Source organism: Eucyclogobius newberryi, unplaced genomic scaffold, assembly GCF_026437365.1.
Source record: "Eucyclogobius newberryi isolate DKJ021-1_F unplaced genomic scaffold, fEucNew1.0.hap1 SCAF_9, whole genome shotgun sequence".
In the NCBI taxonomy this organism is placed as follows: Eukaryota; Metazoa; Chordata; class Actinopteri; order Gobiiformes; family Gobiidae; genus Eucyclogobius; species Eucyclogobius newberryi.
Window position 1 is genome coordinate 12,621,468 of NW_027316532.1, and position 22,500 is coordinate 12,643,967.

At 47.5% G+C, this 22,500-nt stretch overlaps 1 protein-coding gene across 3 annotated transcripts in view; it reads right to left on the minus strand.

Moving 5' to 3' along the window:
* The window catches only part of LOC140353713 (lysine-specific demethylase 4A-like), a 35,724-nt gene that overhangs the window by 7,941 nt on the left and 5,283 nt on the right, over window positions 1–22,500 (minus strand). For all 3 annotated transcript variants that reach the window (XM_072438403.1, XM_072438404.1, XM_072438405.1), the window contains 17 exons: window positions 21,988–22,163; window positions 21,803–21,917; window positions 21,431–21,624; window positions 21,221–21,270; window positions 21,048–21,151; window positions 20,187–20,324; window positions 19,368–19,600; window positions 19,179–19,288; window positions 16,949–17,328; window positions 15,070–15,163; window positions 11,812–11,996; window positions 11,173–11,377; window positions 10,984–11,060; window positions 8,214–8,269; window positions 7,842–7,950; window positions 7,576–7,764; window positions 377–547 (listed from right to left, as the gene is read on the minus strand). In XM_072438403.1, coding sequence (XP_072294504.1) covers window positions 377–547; window positions 7,576–7,764; window positions 7,842–7,950; window positions 8,214–8,269; window positions 10,984–11,060; window positions 11,173–11,377; window positions 11,812–11,996; window positions 15,070–15,163; window positions 16,949–17,328; window positions 19,179–19,288; window positions 19,368–19,600; window positions 20,187–20,324; window positions 21,048–21,151; window positions 21,221–21,270; window positions 21,431–21,624; window positions 21,803–21,917; window positions 21,988–22,163 — 2,586 coding nt within the window. The remainder of the gene's footprint in view (window positions 1–376; window positions 548–7,575; window positions 7,765–7,841; window positions 7,951–8,213; window positions 8,270–10,983; window positions 11,061–11,172; window positions 11,378–11,811; window positions 11,997–15,069; window positions 15,164–16,948; window positions 17,329–19,178; window positions 19,289–19,367; window positions 19,601–20,186; window positions 20,325–21,047; window positions 21,152–21,220; window positions 21,271–21,430; window positions 21,625–21,802; window positions 21,918–21,987; window positions 22,164–22,500) is intronic.

A 22,500-nucleotide genomic window follows, 5' to 3' on the forward strand; every position in this document is an offset into this window, starting at 1 on the left:
TCACGGGCGTTAGAGCTCTTCACGGGCGTTAGAGCTCTGTTAGAGCTCTTCAGGGGCGTAAGAGCTCTTCACGGGTGTAAGAGCGAACAAAAAAAGAAGAAAACCAAGTGCAGCAGCTTCATGATCACATCCAGACAGAAAACCATTCACTCTCGAATACATTCACTATGGGTATTTTTAGAGTTGCCAATTTGACCTAACACATGCAGTGGGAGGAGGCCGGAGAGAAGGACATGCAGACTCCACCAACGTGCAGACTCCACCCACGTGCAGACTCCACCCACGTGCAGACTCCACCCAGAGATCATTTGCCACCGTGCATGCTTAAATACAACATACAAGAAATCCATATTTATTTCATATTAATTATGCATACCACAATATCTTCTGGGAATAGATTGTCGCTGAAAGAGCCATCATCAAAGTTGACTTCATAAAAGGTTTCCGTGGACAGCTGCACCACATCACACTGGTAGTAGCGGCCGTTCTTGTGCTTGCAGATGACTTTCTGACCCACTGTGAGCTCGTGCATGGCTGCTTTGTTGCGCTAAAACAAAAAAGGAAGGTTGGGTTCACAAAACATCTTAATTCTAAAAAAAACATTAGTTTCATTATGGCAGGTGAATGATGTTGACCTCGTTCGTGGTTAATATCTCTTATCCACATGAAACAAAACTGGGACAAACGGATCATTCTTCAAAAAGCCATAATTGTTGTTAACATGGCAAATATCTAAACTGAATCACTAACAAGCTGAGATAAGGTTCAAAGGTTCTATTTGGTTATTTCTTTCAACAACAATTATAGGCCTCTGCCTTTTCATTTGAATATTGAATATAAATATTCTAGAATATCATGAACATTCTGAGATTGAAAATGCAGACATCTATTTAACTTTACTGTGAAGTCAGTTGCATAGTTATTTTGGGGGTCCCTGCACTATGCAACTCTTCCGGAGGAGTGCCACCTCCATAGAGTCACTTTTGTTTTACGAAGAATGTTCTTCCTCTTTTAACTCCTAAGGGTGCTTCTTGGCCGGATGAACCCTGACCTCCTCACCCCTTGTAAGTGGGCAAAAGTAAGTGGCTTTTTTTGTTCATCTACTTTTAATGTCAAGCTGTGTCTGAACAGCTTCCCTGTGAACGCACACGCCTCCTGACCAGTCCTTCCAGGCATCACTAGGCTCTGGTCACTCTGGGAACTGAAGTGACTAGAGCCACACCACTAGAGCAGAAGCACTGTCTCTTCACCGGCCCCTGTCTAGTTTAGAATCACATTTAAACTCCTCCTCCTGACCTACAAAGCCATAAATGACATGGCCCCTCCCACCTCAAAGATGCTATAGAACAAAGATGCTCTTCACTCTCTAAATGCTGGACTTCTGGTGGTCCCAAGAGTCTCTAAAAGCACAGTAGGAGGTAGAGCCTCCTGGTGGTCCCAAGAGTCTCTAAAAGCACAGTAGGAGGTAGAGCCTTCTGGTGGTGCCAAGAGTCTCTAAAAGCACAGTAGGAGGTAGAGCCTTCTGGTGGTCCTAAGAGTCTCTAAAAGCATAGTAGGAGGTAGAGCCTTCTGGTGGTGCCAAGAGTCTCTAAAAGCACAGTAGGAGGTAGAGCCTTCTGGTGGTCCCAAGAGTCTCTAAAAGCACAGTAGGAGGTAGAGCTCCTGTCCATGTTAAAGAGGCAGACACAGTCTCTTCATTTAAGTCCAGGCTTAAAATGTTCCTCTTTGAAATGACTTATGGTCAGGCCAGTTAGGAACAGAAATATAAAGCTACAGTTTCAGCTCCGCTGCCCTACGAGCAACTCTGGGGGAAGTATGGCAGCTTGAGCTCTATCCTCTGATACATTATATTTAACATTTAATTTCACTTGTGTCTGTTCATTGCCTTCTCTTCTTCTCCCACTTCACGTCAGGAGTGGAACAGGCTCATCTATGACCTGTGGATCCAGAGGCTCCTCGAGTCCCTGGAGAAACGGTCTCTACTATCAACTAAAATCAAACCAACCCGGGGCCCTATGTAAAAAGAGCCCCCCCTAGTGCTATTTCTGTAGCCACATCATCACACAGATGGAAAAACAAAATGCGAGTCAGGCCCAATCTGAGAAATGTGATTCATATTCCCTGTGAAAAGATAAAGCCCAGTCTCACTGAAACTAGTCTGAAACTTGCTGTGCTAAATGTCAGATCCTTATGTAACAAATCTCTCTTAATTAATAATTTTATTTCTTCTTATAATCTTGATTTTATGTTTTTAACTGAAACATGGCTTGACAAAAACACAGGAAATGTAGTTCTGATAGAATCTGCTCCACCCAACTTTAAGTTTGAATCTGAAACACGAGAAAACAAAAAAGGGGGTGGAGTCTGTGCTGTCTTTAGAGATGAAATAATTACCCGCAGGTTGTCTTTTGGGGTGTTTTCATCATTTGAGTATGTATCCTTTAAAATGGAGCTAAAACGGTCTCTAGCCATTCTCTTCATTGTTTTATAAAAGCCTCCCCAGCACTGCCAAAGTTTTATTGATGATTTTACTGAGATGCTTTCAGTCATATGCACAGACTTTGATGGTTTGGTCATTACAGGTGATTTCAATGTGCATGTTGATAATGTTTGTGACAGAAACGCTAAAGAGCTTGATGCTGTCCTTGAAACCTTCAGTCTTACTCAGCATGTGAGAGGCCCCACCCACAGCAAAGGACACACTCTAGATCTCATAATTACAAAGGGGGTAAATATTTCAAATGTTAATGTGATCGATGTTGCTCTGTCTGATCATTTCTGTGTCTTCTTTGACCTGTCTGTTTCTCCCAAACCTCCGGTTGGTCCTGCAGTTGTTCAGAGGAGACACATAAGTGATGGCACAGGTGCACTGTTTATGGAAATGATAAACTTTGAAAATGTCTCATGTTCTAATGTAAATGATTTGTTGAACTCTGTTACATCTAGTGTTTTGAATGTTCTGGACACCATCGCCCCTATAAAGGCTAAAATGGTTAAAAATAAGCAGAAGGCGCCGTGGAGAAATGATGATTCGGTCAGGGCACAGAAAAGGGAGTGCCGCAGGGCCGAACGGAAATGGCGCAAGTCAAAGCTCCAGGTTCAAAAAGAGATTTACAAAGAAAAGCTGAACATGTACAACCTAATCTTATGTAGAACTAGGGAAAGATATTTTTCTGAAATAATTGGAAGCTGCAGTAACAACTCGCGTGTCCTGTTTGCCACAGTAAACAGATTAACAAACCCTCCAGCTCAGCTGCCGTTAGAACTCATTTCCACATTGAAGTGTAATGAGTTTGCATTATTCTTTAATGACAAAGTTCAGGGCATTAAAAATGCTATAAATCCCACAATGCAAAAAATTACCCTAAAACCACCAAGACACTTGCACTTTGCACCAGTAACTGACAAAACTGTCCATGAGATCATCACCAGTCTGAGTTCATCTACATGCTGCCTTGATGTGTTACCCACCAAATTTCTAAAGTCTGTGCTGAACAGTTTGTTAGCACCACTCACTCACATAGTTAACATGTCGCTTCAATCTGGAACATTCCCAATGTCTTTGAAAACTGCGGTCATAAAGCCTCTCCTAAAGAAGAGCAGTCTTGATGCCGCAGTACTGAGTCATTACCGGCCCATCTCTAATCTGCCATTTTGGGGCAAAGTCCTTGAAAAGGTTGTTTACAAACAGCTCACAGATTTCCTCTTAATAAACAACTCATTTGATGTTTTTCAGTCAGGTTTTAGACCTCATCACAGCACAGCACAGAGAGACTGCTCTTGTCAAGGTGACAAATGACATCCGCCTGAACACTGACACGGGCAAAGCCTCAGTCTTAATTCTGTTAGATCTGAGTGCTGCTTTTGACACTGTCGATCATGGGATCCTCTTACAGAGACTAGAGGACTGGGTGGGCATCACTGGCACTGCCCTAAACTGGTTAAGGTCCTATCTGGAAGACAGGAAGTACTTTGTTGAAATTGGTAGCTGTGTCTCAGACCACATGACCCTGACCTGTGGAGTGCCCCAAGGGTCAGTCCTGGGTCCCCTTCTGTTCAACCTCTACATGCTGCCGTTGGGTCAGTTGATACGCAGTGAAAATGTGTCCTATCACAATTATGCAGACGACACTCAGATCTATGTTTCACTATCGGCAGGTGACTATGGACCAGTAGATTCACTCTGTCACTGCATCCAACAGATCAGTTTGTGGATGCAAAACAACTTTCTCCAGCTGAACTCAGACAAGACTGAAATAATCGTTTTTGGCCCACAGAAACAAAGAGAAAGTGTTAGCGGTCACCTCCAGAGTCTCGCTCTAAAACCTACAAACCAAATTAGAAATCTGGGGGTAATAATGGACTCAGACTTGAACTTTAATAGCCACGTCAAATCAATAACATCAGCAGCTTTTTACCATCTAAAAAACATTGCCAAAATCAAAAATATAGTGTCAAAACCAGATTTAGAGAGACTTATCCACGCGTTTGTCTCCAGTAGATTAGACTACTGTAACGGCCTGCTCACTGGTCTCTCCAAACGAGCTGTAAAACAGCTGCAGTACATCCAGAACGCTGCTGCTCGGGTCCTGACTAGAACCAGGAAGTATGATCACATTAGTCCTGTTCTCAGGTCTCTGCACTGGCTCCCTGTGGCTCAGAGAATAGACTTTAAAGCAGCTCTGCTTGTGTACAAGTCTCTCCATGGCCTAGCACCAAAGTACATATTGGATATGTTAGTGCCATATGAACCATCTCGGACTCTGAGGACCTCAGGGACCGGCCTCCTGCTGGTGCCCAGAGTCAGGACAAAACATGGGGAATCTGCGTTTCAGTTTTATGCAGCTAAAATCTGGAACAGTCTTCCTGAAGATGTGAGACAGGCTTCTACTCTGACAATGTTCAAATCTAAGCTAAAAACAGTTTTGTTTAGCTGCGCATATGACTGAAGGGATTTTTATCGTTGCACTCTTCTCTTTTGTTTGTGATTTTATTAGTTTAGAAAATCAGTTGGATTGATAATTTTGAATTTAGTTAATTTTATTGTATTTCTGTAATTTCTTTGTGATTTGAATGCATTTTTCCTGCTGTGTGAAGCACTTTGAATTGCCTTGTGTATGAAATGTGCTCTACAAATAAACTTGCCTTGCCTTGCCTACTTTATATGAACAGTTCTTCATCTGCCTCGAAGAGCTGGTTCTCCTCCTGAAGAGCTGGTTCTCCTCCTGACGAACTGGTTCTCCTCCTGATGAACTGGTTCTCCTCCTGATGAACTGGTTCTCCTCCTGATGAACTGGTTCTCCTCCTGATGAACTGGTTCTCCTCCTGATGAACTGGTTCTCCTCCTGAAGAACTGGTTCTCCTCCTGAAGAACTGGTTCTCCTCCTGAAGAACTGGTTCTCCTCCTGAAGAATTGGTTCTCCTCCTGAAGAATTGGTTCTCCTCCTGAAGAATTGGTTCTCCTCCTGAGTGGTTCCAGCTCCTCTGTCTCTCTCTCGTCTGTGAGTCAGATCTCTCCTTCATGTGGAACTGCTCCAGGTTTATACTTTTTCCCAAAGAAGTTTAGCAGTTTTTCCTGGCCAAGAAGGAGGGACTAAGGACTATGGACATTGTTTAATCTGTTTTTCACTGTCGTCCGAGACAACTGCTGTTGTGATTTTGGGCGTTACAAAAATACATTTAATTTAAGTATTAATAGCAATGTGAAAAGGAAATATTCATTTGTGGTTGTGGAATGTTGACATGTGGATAACGAGTAAAAAGCATGTCATTCCATAGAATTCTTACCAGCTCAACTATTCATGGCTTTCAGTGACTTTACCCCTTTCAAAATATATATTTTGATTTGAATTGTTAATTGCTACGGCCACAGTAACACGTTTGCATAACTCTGAAACATAGTCCGATTAGGTTAATTACGCCTTTAATCATTTGAATCGTTTCTTATAGTTATAGTAGAACTGTATTTCAGTGTCGTACCTAAACATGTTTCGGTGCATCACAGGAAGAGCATTCAACAGGCGAAAGAAGGAACAGCAAATGAAAAGCAAAAGAGAGACCACTAAATCATCCACACGAGCAATAAAGCAACAAGCAGAACAACAGCAGCTCAAGACCGCCATTTCAGACCAAAGAGAGAGCAACTAGTACCATCGCTGGATAAGGAGACCATCGAGGTCTGGAAACGAGCCCACCAGACTGAATCAGTACGAGGGGGCGTAACACCTATCTCACACTGAGCAGACGTGTCACAGTGAAATCATGTGACACTTGGGAGGAAGAGTGCAGCTGAAACTGTCGAGGTGCAACACTAAAACAAGCCTCGAAATAACGGGCCGGACACGGTCAATGACCGGCGCAAAAATCAGTTTTGACCGACTCCAAAATCATTGCTCCGGACATCTGACAGACGCAAATTTTTCGCCGTAATATATATTTTTAATAGGCAAAAACAGCGCGGTGAACATGCCCAAAGCGATTCCTATGCACAAACTCGGGCGCGCTATACTACAAACCACGATTATTGCTGTAGTTATACAGCGGAGGAAGGCAGCGGAGCGCATGTGCGCGGGCATTTCCATCGCTTAAGTTTCGTTTTGACAGACATGCCACTTCGCAGTCTTCTCGCTTCTCATTGGCCGAGCGGTGTCCGTGATCTAATGTCGATGAAAGCGGGCATCTGATGGGCCGCTGCGTTCGGTTGCGTTCGGTTGTACTCGGAAATGCCCGGTCTAATTTTGCGCCACAAGTGATATCGAGGTTGGCGGGCGTCAATCTCTCCTCAGTTCGCAATTCAGTCTTTTTAAAGTTGTTTGCAACAAAAGCTGTAATTTTGCACATTAGGGACAATGTCAATGTGGAAGTATCCAAGAGCCCCAAGGGCCCCGCCCTCCTTTTGAGTTGTTAGCATCGGGGCAATGTATATATGTTAGTAGTTTATTTTGTAGGCTGTGATTTCATATATTCCACAAGATCTCCTTGTGTCAAATGCTGTAAACAGTATTTATTTTGTATCTAAGAAACATTATTATATTAAATTAAACAGTATTAAAGATCATGATCTCTGGTTTATAGGAATTCCGTATTTGCGCTCTTCATATCAAATAACAGATAAAAGTACTTTAAATTGTTTTACATGCTAATAACCAGGTTTTAAACAACGCATTTATCTTGTTCTTATGACGCCGCGATGCCGCGCGCGCTTGTGGGGCCCTGAAATTGCTGGGGGGCCCCTAACTTTTTTAGGTAGGGGACCCCCCTGGCCCCTAACTTTGAAAATCTATTTCTCAGCCTGTAAATGATAAAGAGACATGTTAATAAAAGTTCATTTTTCATTAATTATGTTATTCTGTTTTCCTTTCCTTGTGACCGATTCAGAATTAGCCATGACAGGTACCAAATGATCGGTACCTGTCATGTTGACAGGTACCAAATGATCGGTACCTGTCATGTTGACAGGGACGTAAAAATAATTATTTCAAGGCTTGCTAAAATACAGATCTGACCATAAGAAATCCCCAAACTATCACTCAGAAACATCTGTTATTAACCATGTCACATAGTATATGGTCATACCTCAATCTGCGTGGGGCCCTTGTGTCGGCAGCAGGTGACATGGACCACAAAGGGCCAGTGGTCGGGCTGCATGAGGACCCCTGCGGTCTGGGCACAGGTTGGGTGGTAGGCCGTGGGACAACGGCCGTGAGAGCACTGCACGCAGCAGCCCCACGCCTTCTTCATGCGCTTCTTACAGTAGTAACATTTCTGGTAGAACATCATCACATTAGACACAATAATATTAATATTAATATTAATATTAATATAAACCAGGTGAAACTCACCAGTTTAAACCTCTGCAGGGGGATTCCACTCAGATCCACAGGACTTCGGTCAGCGATGTTGACAAAGCGAGCTTCTAGTACAGCCACAGCACACAGCACATGGACCCACCTGCAGCACACACTGGTCAGGCAGCTCTCACAGGTCAGGCAGTTCTCACAGGTCAGGCAGTTCTCACAGGTCAGGCAGTTCTCACAGGTCAGGCAGTTCTCACAGGTCAGGCAGCTCTCACAGGTCAGGCAGCTCTCACAGGTCAGGCAGCTCTCACAGGTCAGGCAGTTCTCACAGGTCAGGCAGTTCTCACAGGTCAGGCAGTTCTCACAGGTCAGGCAGTTCTCACAGGTCAGTATGAGTGTGGCTCATACAAGTCTTACTTGTTGTTGTTGGCTTTCTGCAGAGCTCCTCCCCTCAATGAGCAAAGGCAGCAGTTCTAAAAAATAATCAGAAATGGCAGCTAGTAACCGCTCTGCTTTCACATTTCACTTAATTCAACACAAAATGACATATGCGAAAAATAAAGTTTGTTCAAGTGAATTGATAAATCCCTTCCATTCCCGAGGACCTGTGGACCCAGATGATCCTCTCCTGGTGAAGCGGTCTCCACCCTATATGGACAGTCCTTCATCTGCCTGGAAGATCTGGTTCTCCTCCTGAAGAACTGGTTCTCCTCCTGAAGAACTGGTTCTCCTCCTGAAGAACTGGTTCTCCTCCTGAAGAACTGGTTCTCCTCCTGAAGAACTGGTTCTCCTCCTGAAGAACTGGTTCCCCTCCTGAAGATCTGGTTCTCCTTCTGAAGAACTGGTTCTCCTTCTGAAGAACGGGTTCTCCTTCTGAAGAACGGGTTCTCCTCCTGAAGAACGGGTTCTCCTCCTGAAGAACTGGTTCTCCTCCTGAGGCTCCAGCTCCACTGTCTACCTTGCGTCCGTCTGTGAGAGTCAGATCCCCCCTTCACTGTGGAACTCCTCCAGGGTAAGTACTCCCGTACTCCCGGAGCACCCAAAGGACACCACAAGGGATACAGTCGAAAGCCTTCTCCAGATCCACAAAGCACATGTGGACTGGTTGGGCAAACTCCCATGAACCCTCGAGCACCCGATGGAGAGACTGGAGCTGGTCCAGTGTTCCACGACCGGGACCCAAACCACTCTGCTCCTCCTGAATCTGAGGTTCGACTATCGGTCAGATTCTCCTCTCCAGTACCTGGAATAGACCTTATGGGAGGCTGAGGAGTGTGATCCCTCTGTAGTTGGAACACACCCTCCTGTCCCCCTTCTTGAACAGAGGGACCACCACCCCGGTCTGCCAGTCCAGAGACACTGTCCCCGACCGCCACGCCATGTTGCAGAGACGTGTCAGCCAAGACAGTCCTACAACATCCAGAGACTTTAGGTCCTCAGGATCTCATCCACCCCCGGAGCCACTGAGGAGCCACTGAGGAGCCACTGAAGAGTTTAACAACCTCAGTTACTTCAGCTTGGGTGATGGACGAGTCAACACCGATGGCCGACCAATAGTCCTCCTCCATGGCCTCCCCGAACTCCTCCCAGGCCCGGGTTTTTGACTCTGCGACAGCACGAGCTGCGGCTCGCTTGGCCTGCCGATACCTGTAAACGGCCTCAGGAGACCTACAAGCCGGAGTGGCCTGATAGGCCTCCTTCTTCAGCCTGAAGACATCCTTTACTTCCGGTGTCCACCACCGGGTTCGGGGGTTGCCGTCGCGACAGGCACCGGAGACCTTGCGACCACAGCTTCGAGCTGCCGCATCGACAATGGAGGCGGAGAACATGGAGAATAGACTCAATGTCCCCAGCCTCTCCCGGGACATGGGAGAAGCTCTCCCGGAGGTGTGAGTTGAATACCCTACTGACAGAGGGCTCCGCAAGACGTTCCCAACAGACCCTCACAATGCACTTGGGTCTGCCAAGTCTGTCTGGCTTCCTCCTCCACCAGAGGGTCCAACTCACCACCAGGTGGTGCTCTACAACTCTGCCCCTCTCTTCACCCGAGTGTCCAAGACACGCGGCCGGAGGTCAGAGGTCAGATGACACGACAACAAAGTCCATCATTGACCACCGGCCTGTGTCCTGGTGCCACGTGCACTGATGGATGATTGTGCTTGAACATGGTGTTCGTTACGGACAATCTGTGAACCCTCCTTGAACCGACACCTTGACGTGGTGGAGGGGTTTGAGCGACTGAATGATCCCAGGAGCCATGTTGTCGGGGGCTTTGAGCCCCTGGTAGGGTCTCCAGGGGCAAACAGGTCCTAGGTGATGGGTCAGACCAAGAGCTGTTCAGAAGCTCTTTATGATGAGCTCAAGATCAAGGCCAGTTACGTCGCCCGGATCGGCGTTACCGGGGCCCCATCCTGGAGCCAGGCCTGGGTTGGGTGCTCGACGGCGAGCGTCTGGTGGCCGGGTCTTTCCCCACAGGGCCCGGTCGGGCACAGCCCGAACAAGCGACATGGGGCCGTCCTCCCGTGGGCCCACCACCCGCAGGTGGATCCACAAGGGGCCGGTGCAGAGTGATCTGGGGAGCAGTCGACGGCAGGGGCCTCGGCGACCAGATCTCCAGACACAGAGACTAACTCTGGGGACATGGAATGTCACCTCGCTGGGGGGAGGAGCCTGAGCTTGTCCGGGAGGTTGAACGATATTGACTAGATATAGTCGGCCTCACTTCCACGCACAGTTTGGGCTCTGGAACCATCTCCTCGAGAGGGACTGGACGCTCCACTTCTCTGGTGTTGCCCGCGGGGAGAGGCGGGGCTGGTGTGGGCGGGGCCGGTGTGGGCTTATAGCCCCTCAGCTCAGACGCCACGTGTTGGAGTTCACCCCGGTGGACGAGAGGGTCGTGTCCCTTCGCCTTCGGGTGGGGGACAGGTCTCTCACTGTTGTGGCGGCCTACGGGCCGAACAGCAGTGCAGAGGACCCGGCCTTCTTGGAGTCCTTGGGAGGGGAAGTGGACAGTGCAGTGACTGGGGACTCCGTCGTTCTACTGGGGGACTTCAACGCCCACGTGGGCAATGACAGTGACATCTGGAGAGGGGAGGAGCCCCGATCAGCTTTTTGCAATAACCTGTGAAAAATAACTGGTATACATGCTGTATATTCTCTTTCACACTAACTCATCACACATATTTACCTCTGTGAAAGCGTTGGCTTTACAGCGCGCACACTTCCAGTCACTATCCACAATGACAGGATCAACTCCGTAACAGCCTGCACATAGAAAACATCAGTGTCAGACCTGCCAACCTGCACCCTTGAGTAACCCCATAAAGTACGCCAGCTCAAACTCATTTATGTTGTGCAAGGATGTGTCAGCACTGACAGGCATGGACGCGCACGCAGCACTCGGCGCAGCTGATCAGTAGGCTGGTCCCATCCTCCTCTACGTAGGGTGTGCTCAGGATCCGCTCGTCGTTGGAGTCGTCCTCTGTGTTGATGCTGAAGCAGGACTCTGGGATCAGGGGCTTGGTCCTCATCTTAGTCCCCGGAAGAATGATTGGAGTGTTCGCACTACTGGAAACCTCCGTCTGCAACAGCCAAGATCGTATGAAGTACGTCTGCTGGCTCCATGTTTAGAGTGGAACCATTTTAAAACTAGTCTTTAAAAAAAATCAATTCAACACTTATTAAAAAAAAAAAGCATGCAGCACTATTTACTATGCCAGCAAAAATATATATATTTCCATATAGTTCATTGTACTGAACAGCACTTTGTGACCAACTGTCGGTGCGGCTGGATCTGCGTGTGAAACATGTCAAATACTGTACAGCTGTTGTGTTTGAATGTGTTTGAATCAGAGCGGGTTTAGACCCAAAGTCATGCATAGTAACAACACAAAGGGTTTGAGAGTTAGATTTCAACAATTTGGATATAGGTACTCTCTGCTTTGAGGGAGCGTAACCATCAAAATCCGGTCATTTGTGACGTGCTTTTAGCTGCTGTATGTGAGCAGCTCTGTACCTGCTGGTAAGTGTGGAAGAGAGCGCAGATGCAGCAGTACGGAGGCTTCATGCCCATGCGCAGATTGTACTCTCTCTCTTTCTTTGGGTTGGGGGGTCGGCTCTGCCACAGGTGAGCCAAAGGTTTAGCCCAGCTTTCACCTTCCAGGCCACCTTCATTTACCGGGGTCATCTCCTCTGGGACTTCTGCAGCACAACATGGGCATAAACAATTATGAGAGGAAGTCAAGTTTTCAATCACTGATTCATTCCATGCGTTCACGAGCTGATGATGGTAAAGCTCTGTATTACCACCTGCAAACGAACAAAGATGAACAAATCAGGAACATTAAGTTTCAGTTTGATCCCAGCTCTGACCAGTGCACGCTTCACCCATGGGTGGTGTGTGAGGGTTGAGTGGCAGCTGTCAGTGCTTCACCCATGTTTCGTGTGTGAGGGGTTGAGTGGCAGCGGTCAGTGGGCTCAGTCTGCCACAGGGGAAGCTGTAGCTGCAGAAGCAGTTTACAATCAGTTGTGGAATTAAAGAGCAATTACTTTAACTACTTGTAAAGCACTATATCCCAGAACACCAATAGGCGAACTCTGGTCCGGAGTGAACCCTAACGCGTTACCCCCCACCTCAAATTACTTTTTAACATAGTAACGAGGAACGTAACGTGTTAGTTTTGTGCTCCATGTAATCGAGTACTCAACAAGTTACTTTTTCAAATGAGTAATGTGTTAGTTTTGGTCAAATCTCATGTTGGGGGCGTGTTGCGGGCGTGCTCCGGCCGTGCTGTGGGCCTGTTGGGGGCGTGCTGCGGGCGTGTTGGGGGCGTGCTGCGGGCGTGTTGGGGGCGTGCTGCGGGCGTGTTGGGGGCGTGCTGCGGGCGTGTTGGGGGCGTGCTGCGGCCGTGCTGCGGGCGTGTTGGGGGCGTGCTGCGGGCGTGCTGGGGGCGTGCTGCGGGCGTGCTGCGGGCGTGTTGGGGGCGTGCTGCGGGCGTGTTGGGGGCGTGCTGCGGGCGTGCTGGGGGCATGCTGCGGGCGTGCTGCGGGCGTGTTGGGGGCGTGCTGCGGGCGTGTTGGGGGCGTGCTGCGGGCGTGATGGGGGCATGCTGCGGGCGTGCTGCGGGCGTGTTGGGGGCGTGCTGCGGGCGCGTGCACTGTGCAGCTAGTGACTGGGAGTCTTGTCCTCACGCAAAAGAGACACAAACTTTCAGACGCAGTTTGAAAAACTCGTTCGTTATAATCACCATTTTGTATCTGAGGAGTAAATGTAGGAAACAGTGATGTGTGAGTGTGATTTGAATAAACTACAGGCCTGTGTTCTGTTGTTGTGCGTCTGTACTCTTGCCAAACTACAAATGTACGGCTTTGTATTGTGGTAATCTGTCAACATAACAAATTAATAAAAAATCAGAATCAGAAAAGGTTTATTGCCATTAATAATGAACAGAATTCACAAACATAGGAACTTGCTTTGGTGCAACATAAAACAATGATAAAAAAACCTATATAAAATGAAGAAAAACAATTAAAATCTGCTATAGGATAAAAAATATTCTATACGGTTGAATTTACAGATATAGTGCAATGAGTGATTGATTAAATTGTAGTTAAAAACCTGACACTAAAGTCACTTTAACTATAATTTAAGAAGTGTTCATGAGTCCAACGGCAGAGGGAAAGAAACTGTTCTTGCGGCGGGAGGTTCCTGTCTGAGGGGAGTGGCATCCTGCTTGAGGGGAGTGGCCTCCTGCTTGAGGGGAGTGGCTCAAATAGTCCATGTCCAGGTGAGAAGCTCGTCAGGAAGTACATCCTCTGCTGGTCCTTCTTGATGATGGAGCTGACGGTGGCTCCCACTTGAGGTCCTGGTGACGGTGGCTCCCACTTGAGGTCCTGGTGATGGTGGCTTCCACTTGAGGTCCTGGTGGTGCAGAGGAGGTGAAGGGAGTCCACAGTGGTGATGGGGGAGTCTGAGATGGTGAGGGGGGGCTGTGTCTTCTGGGCGTTGAACTCCAGGTTGTTACCGCTGCACCAGCCGCTCCACCTCCTGTAGACAGACTCATCCCCGTCCCAGATGAGCCCGATGAGGGTGTTGTCATGGTGATGAGGGTGGTGTCGTCATGGTGATGAGGGTGGTGTTGTCATGGTGATGAGGGTGGTGTCGTCATGGTGATGAGGGTGGTGTCGTCCACAAACTTGATCAGCTTTACAGAGTCGTGGCTGGAGGTGCAGCAGTTTGTCATAGGAAGAAGAGCAGTCCCAGTATTTGAGAGTCTTCCCCAGCCGCACACACTGCCTCTGACCCGTCAGGAAGTCAGTGCTCCCCCTGTGGGGCCACTCCACACAGAGGCGGGGCCACTCCACACAGAGGCGGTGCCACTCCACACAGAGGCGGGGCCACTCCACACAGAGGCGGGGCCACTCCACACAGAGGCGGTGCCACTCCACACAGAGGCGGGGTTGTTGTTTGAGAACTGCTGCTTCGACACGTATTGTGCTGAGATCTAGCTCTCGACACCTCCTGCTAAATCCGTACTTTGCCTCTTTGTAGCGCCCTCTAGCTCCGCCCCTGTGCTCCGCCTCCTTCTGTCTCAGCCTCAGTTTAAGTCTGAACCAGAGTTTGTCATTGTTGAAAGTGACTTTGGTGTGAGATGGTCTAATGCTGTCCTCACAGAATGTGTGACATCACAGTTTCCGTGTCCTCATCCAAACTGTCTGTGGCAGCTCTGAAAACCTCCCAAAAACCGACAGAACAGACAAAACAGCAGCACTGCAGAATTGAGGCAGCCTTCAGTGGCGCCATCTTGAAAAAGTTAAAAGCTCAGTTTATAAAGTTTATAAAAGAATGTACATTTTTGGTGATGCAGGAGTGTCTAATGAGATACATTCATAAGACAGAAGCGCAGACATGTAACACGTTGGTTTCCAGAGCAGTAACAATGTAACGCAATAAGTTACTTTTAAAAGTAATGCTACCAGGACCTGTTCATGGAGAACAAGCAGTGTGTGTGTGTGTGTATATTTATATATTTATATATAACGTGCAGTGATGTGTGGTCATAAGTTATTCATCCTGTTTTCTGTTGCATGTTTCGATTCACCTGCTGTTTTTGAACTGTATATTGCGACATGCAGTGGGTACAACCTTCTCACCAAAGGATCACATGATCAAGTCTTCATGTAACTCTTAATATAACTAGCAACAGTCACCCAATAGATAAGATATGAACATTGCATAAAGACATTATGAAATGAAAAGGCAGCTTATTCAGACCTCCGTCACTCACGCCCTCTTTAATGAGAGGGTGATGTCCAGGCAGCCGGTCCAGACGCTCAGGTTTACTGTCGTCCACATCGATGTCTTCAACCTGCCAACAAGAAACAAACTCCATCAAACATCATCAATAACCCTAATAACACTAAATACAAACACATTTTGTACCATAAGGAGATCATAAAAGAACTGTGTAGTGAAAGCAGTTCAAATGTGTCATATATGTCGTGTATTTGTCGTGTTGTAGCTACTTTGTCCAGTCACACTGCGTTCAGCTGTATCAGAGGAGAGTACAGTCACGCTGGGTTCCGCTGTATCAGAGGAGAGTACAGTCACGCTGCGTTCAGCTGTATCAGAGGAGAGTACAGTCACGCTGCGTTCAGCTGTATCAGAGGAGAGTACAGTCACGCTGCGTTCAGCTGTATCAGAGGAGAGTACAGGCACGCCGCGTTCAGCTGTATTAGAGGAGGGTACAGTCACGCCGCGTTAAGCTGTATTAGAGGAGAGTACAGTCACGCCGCGTTCAGCTGTATTAGAGGAGAGTACAGTCACGCCGCGTTCAGCTGTATTAGAGGAGAGTACAGTCACGCCGCGTTCAGCTGTATCAGAGGAGAGTACAGTCACGCTCCGTTCAGCTGTATCAGAGGAGAGTACAGTCACGCCGCGTTCAGCTGGATTAGAGGAGAGTACAGTCACGCTGCGGTCAGCTGTATTAGAGGAGAGTAGTCACGCCGCGTTCAGCTGTATTAGAGGAGAGTACAGTCACGCTGCGTTCAGCTGTATTAGAGGAGAGTACAGTCACGCTGCGTTCAGCTGTATCAGAGGAGAGTACAGTCACGCTGCGTTCAGCTGTATTAGAGGAGAGTACAGTCACGCCGCGTTCAGCTGTATCAGAGGAGAGTACAGTCACGCTGCGGTCAGCTGTATTAGAGGAGAGTACAGTCACGCCGCGTTCAGCTGTATTAGAGGAGAGTACAGTCACGCCGCGTTCAGCTGTATTAGAGGAGAGTACAGTCACGCTGCGTTCAGCTGTATCAGAGGAGAGTACAGTCACGCCGCGTTCAGCTGTATCAGAGGAGAGTACAGTCACAGCGCGTTCGGCTGTATTAGAGGAGAGTACAGTCACGCCGCGTTCAGCTGTATTAGAGGAGGGTACAGTCACGCCGCGTTCAGCTGTATCAGAGGAGAGTACAGTCACGCCGCGTTCGGCTGTATTAGAGGAGAGTACAGTCACGCCGCGTTCAGCTGTATTAGAGGAGGGTACAGTCACGCCGCGTTCAGCTGTATTAGAGGAGAGTACAGTCACGCCGCGTTCAGCTGTTTTAGAGAAGAGTACAGTCACGCTGCGTTCAGCTGTATTAGAGGAGAGTACAGTCACGTCGCGTTCAGCTGTATTAGAGGAGAGTACAGTCACGCTGCGTTCAGCTGTATCAGAGGAGAGTACAGTCACGCCGCGTTCAGCTGTATTAGAGGAGAGTACATGTGTCATGCTGGGCTATATTTTTAGAGTCTAGTGAAGTGGCCCATGGACCATCTTGACATGCTCCATGAGATTCCTCCAGGTCCAGAGTCACTATGGCAACACACCAGGAAGTGTCAAGTCTGATTTGAACTAAACCTCTACAGTTCGTGTCAGGGTGTCAGGGTGTCAGGGTGTCAGGGTGTCAGGGTGTCAGGGTGTCAGGGTGTCAGGACCACCTGCATGTAGCACGTTTAGTGACCACCTGCATGTAGCACGTTTAGTGAGCACCTGCATGTAGCACGTTTAGTGAGCACCTGCATGTAGCACGTTTAGTGACCACCTGCATGTAGCACGTTTAGTGACCACCTGCATGTAGCACGTTTAGTGAGCACCTGCATGTAGCATGTTCACACTCACGGTGTTGCATGGCTGTCCACCATCGTCCTCCACAGTTCCAGTGTCTGTGGTGCCGCCCTCTCGTTTGTCCATGGGGGGTCCCTCCTCCTCGCTGTAGTCTCCTTTGGCGTAGCTGTGGACGTGCAGGACATCGGCGGGGCTCAGCGTCCTCTGGAACACTTTGGTGTGAGGACTGGTCAGTGCTGGCAGCTCCTCTGGGCCCTCCACCCGCTCAGAGAAGGTGTCACCAGGCTCTCTGATGCCCCGGTCTGGAACCTCAACTCGACTTTTGTCTTTCTTCAATGGGCAGCGTTTATTGGAGGATTTCTTTGGACCCAGAGACTTTGATAGTGGTTTGGGGTCCTTTTCCTGCTTTGGTTCACTCTTCTCTTCAATTGCTTCTGAAAAGAAGCACATTCATCTTAAGTTAGTGACAAGAAAAAGACAAACATGCACAGCATATACCTTAGTCTATATGCTGGACAGACATCATGGGAAAGCTTAGGCCTTCTAGTTTCTGCAGATGTGCAGATGTCACACTGTTAGGGCTTCAGAACTTACACTACAGAAGCACAAACATGAACAAAACATCCTTTTTTTAGTCTCGTCTGAATATTGTCCATTTGTAATGGTCCTGAGCATGACATACTTCATTGTGTGCTTATGCTGTTCACTGTACATGCTGTTGTCATGACAACAACTGTGTAAAGTTTCAGATCTCTAGAACAGGCATTTTGGTGCTGTTGACCTTTTTGTATCAAAAAGTATATTCGGAACAAGTGATCCTAAATCATAAAACATACATTTTGATGTTTTGTAGGCCACTATTATAACTGCTAAAAACAATGTATGTGAAAATGTGTAAATATGAGTTTACCCATGAATTTCCCATATCGAGGTTAAAAAAATAATAATATTTTTATTTTATTTTTGTATTGGTATAATAATACATATATCTAACAAAATGCACGTCCAAAAGGCTAATAAAATCAGAAAACGTTATGCGTAAAATCTAGGCGCCTCCTGCCGAAAAATCTGGCTCTTTACAGCCTTTACGCACGAGAATAGAGACAATTCTGTGTGAATAATTAGGGACAGACGGAGCACAAGGATGTACAGAATTAAAGCCGTTTCGTCCGTCATAAACATCAAACAGGACATGAGTTTGTAAAAGTTGAGACTTTCTTACAAACTATTGGCAATTGCTTCTTGGGGCAAATTATTCAATGTAAATCAATGAGATATCCGTTTTGTTGAGTAAATCATCTTTAAAATGATGTATAACTTGCTGGTATTGAATACGGAAATAAAAGTGATGATGTAAGAGAATATTTGTAATTTGGAAAATGATCGCCGGCCTCAGGAGGATGGGAACAGGTTAAAGGAGCTACGGAAGCATGAAGCTCCTTTTCCTACAGCACTCTGGCACCAGCAGGAGGCCGGTCCATGTTTAGTCCTGACTCTGGCACCAGCAGGAGGCCGGTCCATGTTTAGTCCTGACTCTGGCACCAGCAGGAGGCTGGTCCATGTTTAGTCCTGACTCTGGCACCAGCAGGAGGCCGGTCCATGTTTAGTCCTGACTCTGGCACCAGCAGGAGGCCGGTCCATGTTTAGTCCTGACTCTGGCACCAGCAGGAGGCCGGTCCATGTTTAGTCCTGACTCTGGGACCAGCAGGAGGCCGGGCAGTGTTTAGTCCTGACTCTGGCACCAGCAGGAGGCCGGGCAGTGTTTAGTCCTGACTCTGGCACCAGCAGGAGGCCGGGCCATGTTTAGTCCTGACTCTGGCACCAGCAGGAGGCCGGTCCATGTTTAGTCCTGACTCTGGCACCAGCAGGAGGCCGGTCCATGTTTAGTCCCGACTCTGGCACCAGCAGGAGGCCGGTCCATGTTTAGTCCTGACTCTGGCACCAGCAGGAGGCCGGGCAGTGTTTAGTCCTGACTCTGGCACCAGCAGGAGGCCGGGCAGTGTTTAGTCCTGACTCTGGCACCAGCAGGAGGCCGGGCCATGTTTAGTCCTGACTCTGGCACCAGCAGGAGGCCGGTCCATGTTTAGTCCTGACTCTGGCACCAGCAGGAGGCCGGTCCATGTTTAGTCCCGACTCTGGCACCAGCAGGAGGCCGGTCCATGTTTAGTCCTGACTCTGGCACCAGCAGGAGGCCGGTCCATGTTTAGTCCCGACTCTGGCACCAGCAGGAGGCCGTGAAATGCGAACATAAATCATGTGCAGTATTTAAAATAACAGCTCAAACCTTTCTCTTTTTTAGGAGATGCTTTTCGAGACGTCTTTGTCTTGTGTGTCTTTCTGGCGTCCTCAGGTGTGATGTTTTCAACTGCTTCCAGCTGATGTGGTTTTGCATTTCTGGGCATAAAAAAATGTCATGAATTCTTCTATATTTACACATTTACATTATTTTCTGCAGCTCGTCTTCAGAACGTACTTGTCAGCCAGGACTAAAGGGGCGGAGTCTGCTACAGTGGGACTTCTCTTCTTCTTGATGTCCTTGTGAGACGCCTTGTGAGACGCCTTGTGCATCGGTGCAGACACTGTGGCTTTAGAGTGGTCGATGGGAACCGTGTCTTTCCCAGCTTCCCACAACCGATAACGCTCCGGCTGATACGTGCGAACGAACACGTCCATGGAGATCTTCACCGTGTCCGGGCGACAAGCGCACTAGAGAAACAAGCACATGACACATAGCCCGTCACATGTCTGTAGATGTTCTAGTGGCACTGCGCCCGTCACATGTCTGTAGATGTTCTAGTGGCACTGCGCCCGTCACATGTCTGTAGATGTTCTAGTGGCACTGCGCCCGTCACATGTCTGTAGATGTTCTAGTGGCACTGCGCCCGTCACATGTCTGTAGATGTTCTAGTGGCACTGCGCCCGTCACATGTCTGTAGATGTTCTAGTGGCACTGCGCCCGTCACATGTCTGTAGATGTTCTAGTGGCACTGCGCCCGTCACATGTCTGTAGATGTTCTAGTGGCACTGCGCCCGTCACATGTCTGTAGATGATCTAGTGGCACTGCGCCCGTCACATGTCTGTAGATGTTCTAGTGGCACTGCGCCCGTCACATGTCTGTAGATGTTCTAGTGGCACTGCGCCCGTCACATGTCTGTAGATGTTCTAGTGGCACTGCGCCCGTCACATGTCTGTAGATGTTCTAGTGGCACTGCGCCCGTCACATGTCTGTAGATGATCTAGTGGCACTGCGCCCGTCACATGTCTGTAGATGTTCTAGTGGCACTCCGTTACCTGCAATGCCCGTTTGCCATAATCGATCCATCTCAAAGTGGCAAAGTTGGTGGACTCGGCACAGTTGAAGCCGTGGTTAAAGCCAGCGTGATATGCGAATGGAAAGGTCAAAATGAACTGGCCCTCGAGTTGAGTCACCTGAAACATGCAAGAGAGAAATATGTCTTGTAGTGTATAATATTATACTATATATATATATATATATATATAGTATAATATTATAGTATAATATTATACTATATATATATATATATATATATATATATATATATATATATATATATATATATATATATATATATATATATATATATATATATATATATATATATATATATATATATATATATATATATATATATATATATATATATATATATATATATATATATATATATATATATATATATATATATATATAATACACTGTATATTCATGGTTCATTCACTCCACACTGTAGCCACAGCTGCACTGGGGCAGACTGACAGAAGTGAGGCTTCTGATCTCCGTCATCAGCCCCTCCCACCACCACCAGCAATTAACGAACTGAACATATTCATACTAGGCAAGCCGGGTGAAGTGTCTTGCCTAAAGTCCTTGGTCAGAGTGAGAATCGAACCATTGACCTGGACCGGCCCCTCAAAAATAATTGTAATGTTCTCTTGGAAAAAAAAAATATTTGGAGAATTTCAACCATTTCAAATCCACTGAGCTGAATGAGAACATTTAAAGTAAAGTTCAGCTCTGCCATGACGCACACAGACACAGACACAGACACAGACACAGACACAGACACAGACACAGACACAGACACAGACACAGACACAGACACAGACACAGACACAGACACAGACACACACCTTTTCAAATGGAATTCCATATTTCTTCAGAATTGATGGTGAAATCAAAGTCATCTTATGTCGCAGAAAGGCGTCACAGCTTTGAGCGCTCCCCGGGAAGAAACCTGGAAACAAGACGCTCATGATATAATGTGTACAGTTGATCCACTTAAAGATTGGTTTCTGAGCCTCACCCTTTGCCAGGGCCTCCAGCCTCCTGCCGTGCTCTGGGGGGACGACATACCTGAACACAAGAAGACGCTACTGCACGTGCACTTCAGCAACACACCAGCACTAACCCTACCACTCATAATCTGCGTTTAGAGGTTTAGTGAGTGAGTGAGTGAGTGAGTGAGTGAGTGGGTGACAAAAGGGGTGGACATGTGGGAGGTTAGTTACTGTACCATGACTGGGGTTCTCCAAAGTGAAGATAGCTGATGCTGTACAAGTCCATGTCCTCTGTGTGCCAGGCAAACGCACTCTTCCACATCCCAAAGCTCAGGGAGGCTTTGTTGACCCCTTTAGTCTTCACGCCGCCCTCATCCTCCACACAGTCCAGAATGGTGCTGAGGCCGCCAATGTTCCATTCAGACACGTCCTGCAAAAGGTCACACCGGGCTTTAGGCAAAGGTCACACCGGGCTTTAGGCAAAGGTCACACCGGGCTTTAGGCAAAGGTCACACCGGGCTTTAGGCAAAGGTCACACCGGGCTTTAGGCAAAGGTCACACCGGGCTTTAGGCAGATAAAAGACAGATGAGACGTTCTTTAAACTGACCTTATCATACAGTGACCCGCTGACCTCTGCTCCATAAAGAGGAGGGTTAAAGGTCAGGTTCTTCCAGAACTTCCTCTCCAGGTCCTCACAGTCTGCACACTGCGGATGGTCAAACCTGCACCAGAGGCACAACCATCAGCAAAAACAAACTCTGTGATTTGTGAGTAAAATGCAGTGGAACGCACTTCTCTAAATTGGAAGTCTTGCGGAATTCATGAAGAGTCATTGGCTTCTTCTGGATGTTGTACTGAGTGAACAGCCCTGACTGGCCGGTCACTACTTGCTGGACGGGAGCAGGAATGACCAGATCATCGATGTCATTGTAGGTCTGCCTCGGCCTCCAGCCTTTAGGAGGGATGACCTGAGGAACAGAAGAGACCACATGAGAGATGTCCCAACAAGACCATTATCACCTTTCACATTACAATTGATATTATATATATTATATCTCCAAATGACAGCGATACAGACATGAGTTGTTTGTTTGTACTTATTTGACAAATTCAGACACAAACGTAATGTGGTTTTAGTTAAAAATATTAAACACCAAATGAAAATCTTCAACTTGCTACTGGGAAAGCAGTGTTTCTCCCATGATTTCAAGAGGGCGTAGTGGGATTTGAGAAGGGCGTAGTGGGATTTGAGAAGGACGTAGTGGGATTTGAGAAGGACGTAGTGGGATTTTAGAAGGGCGTAGT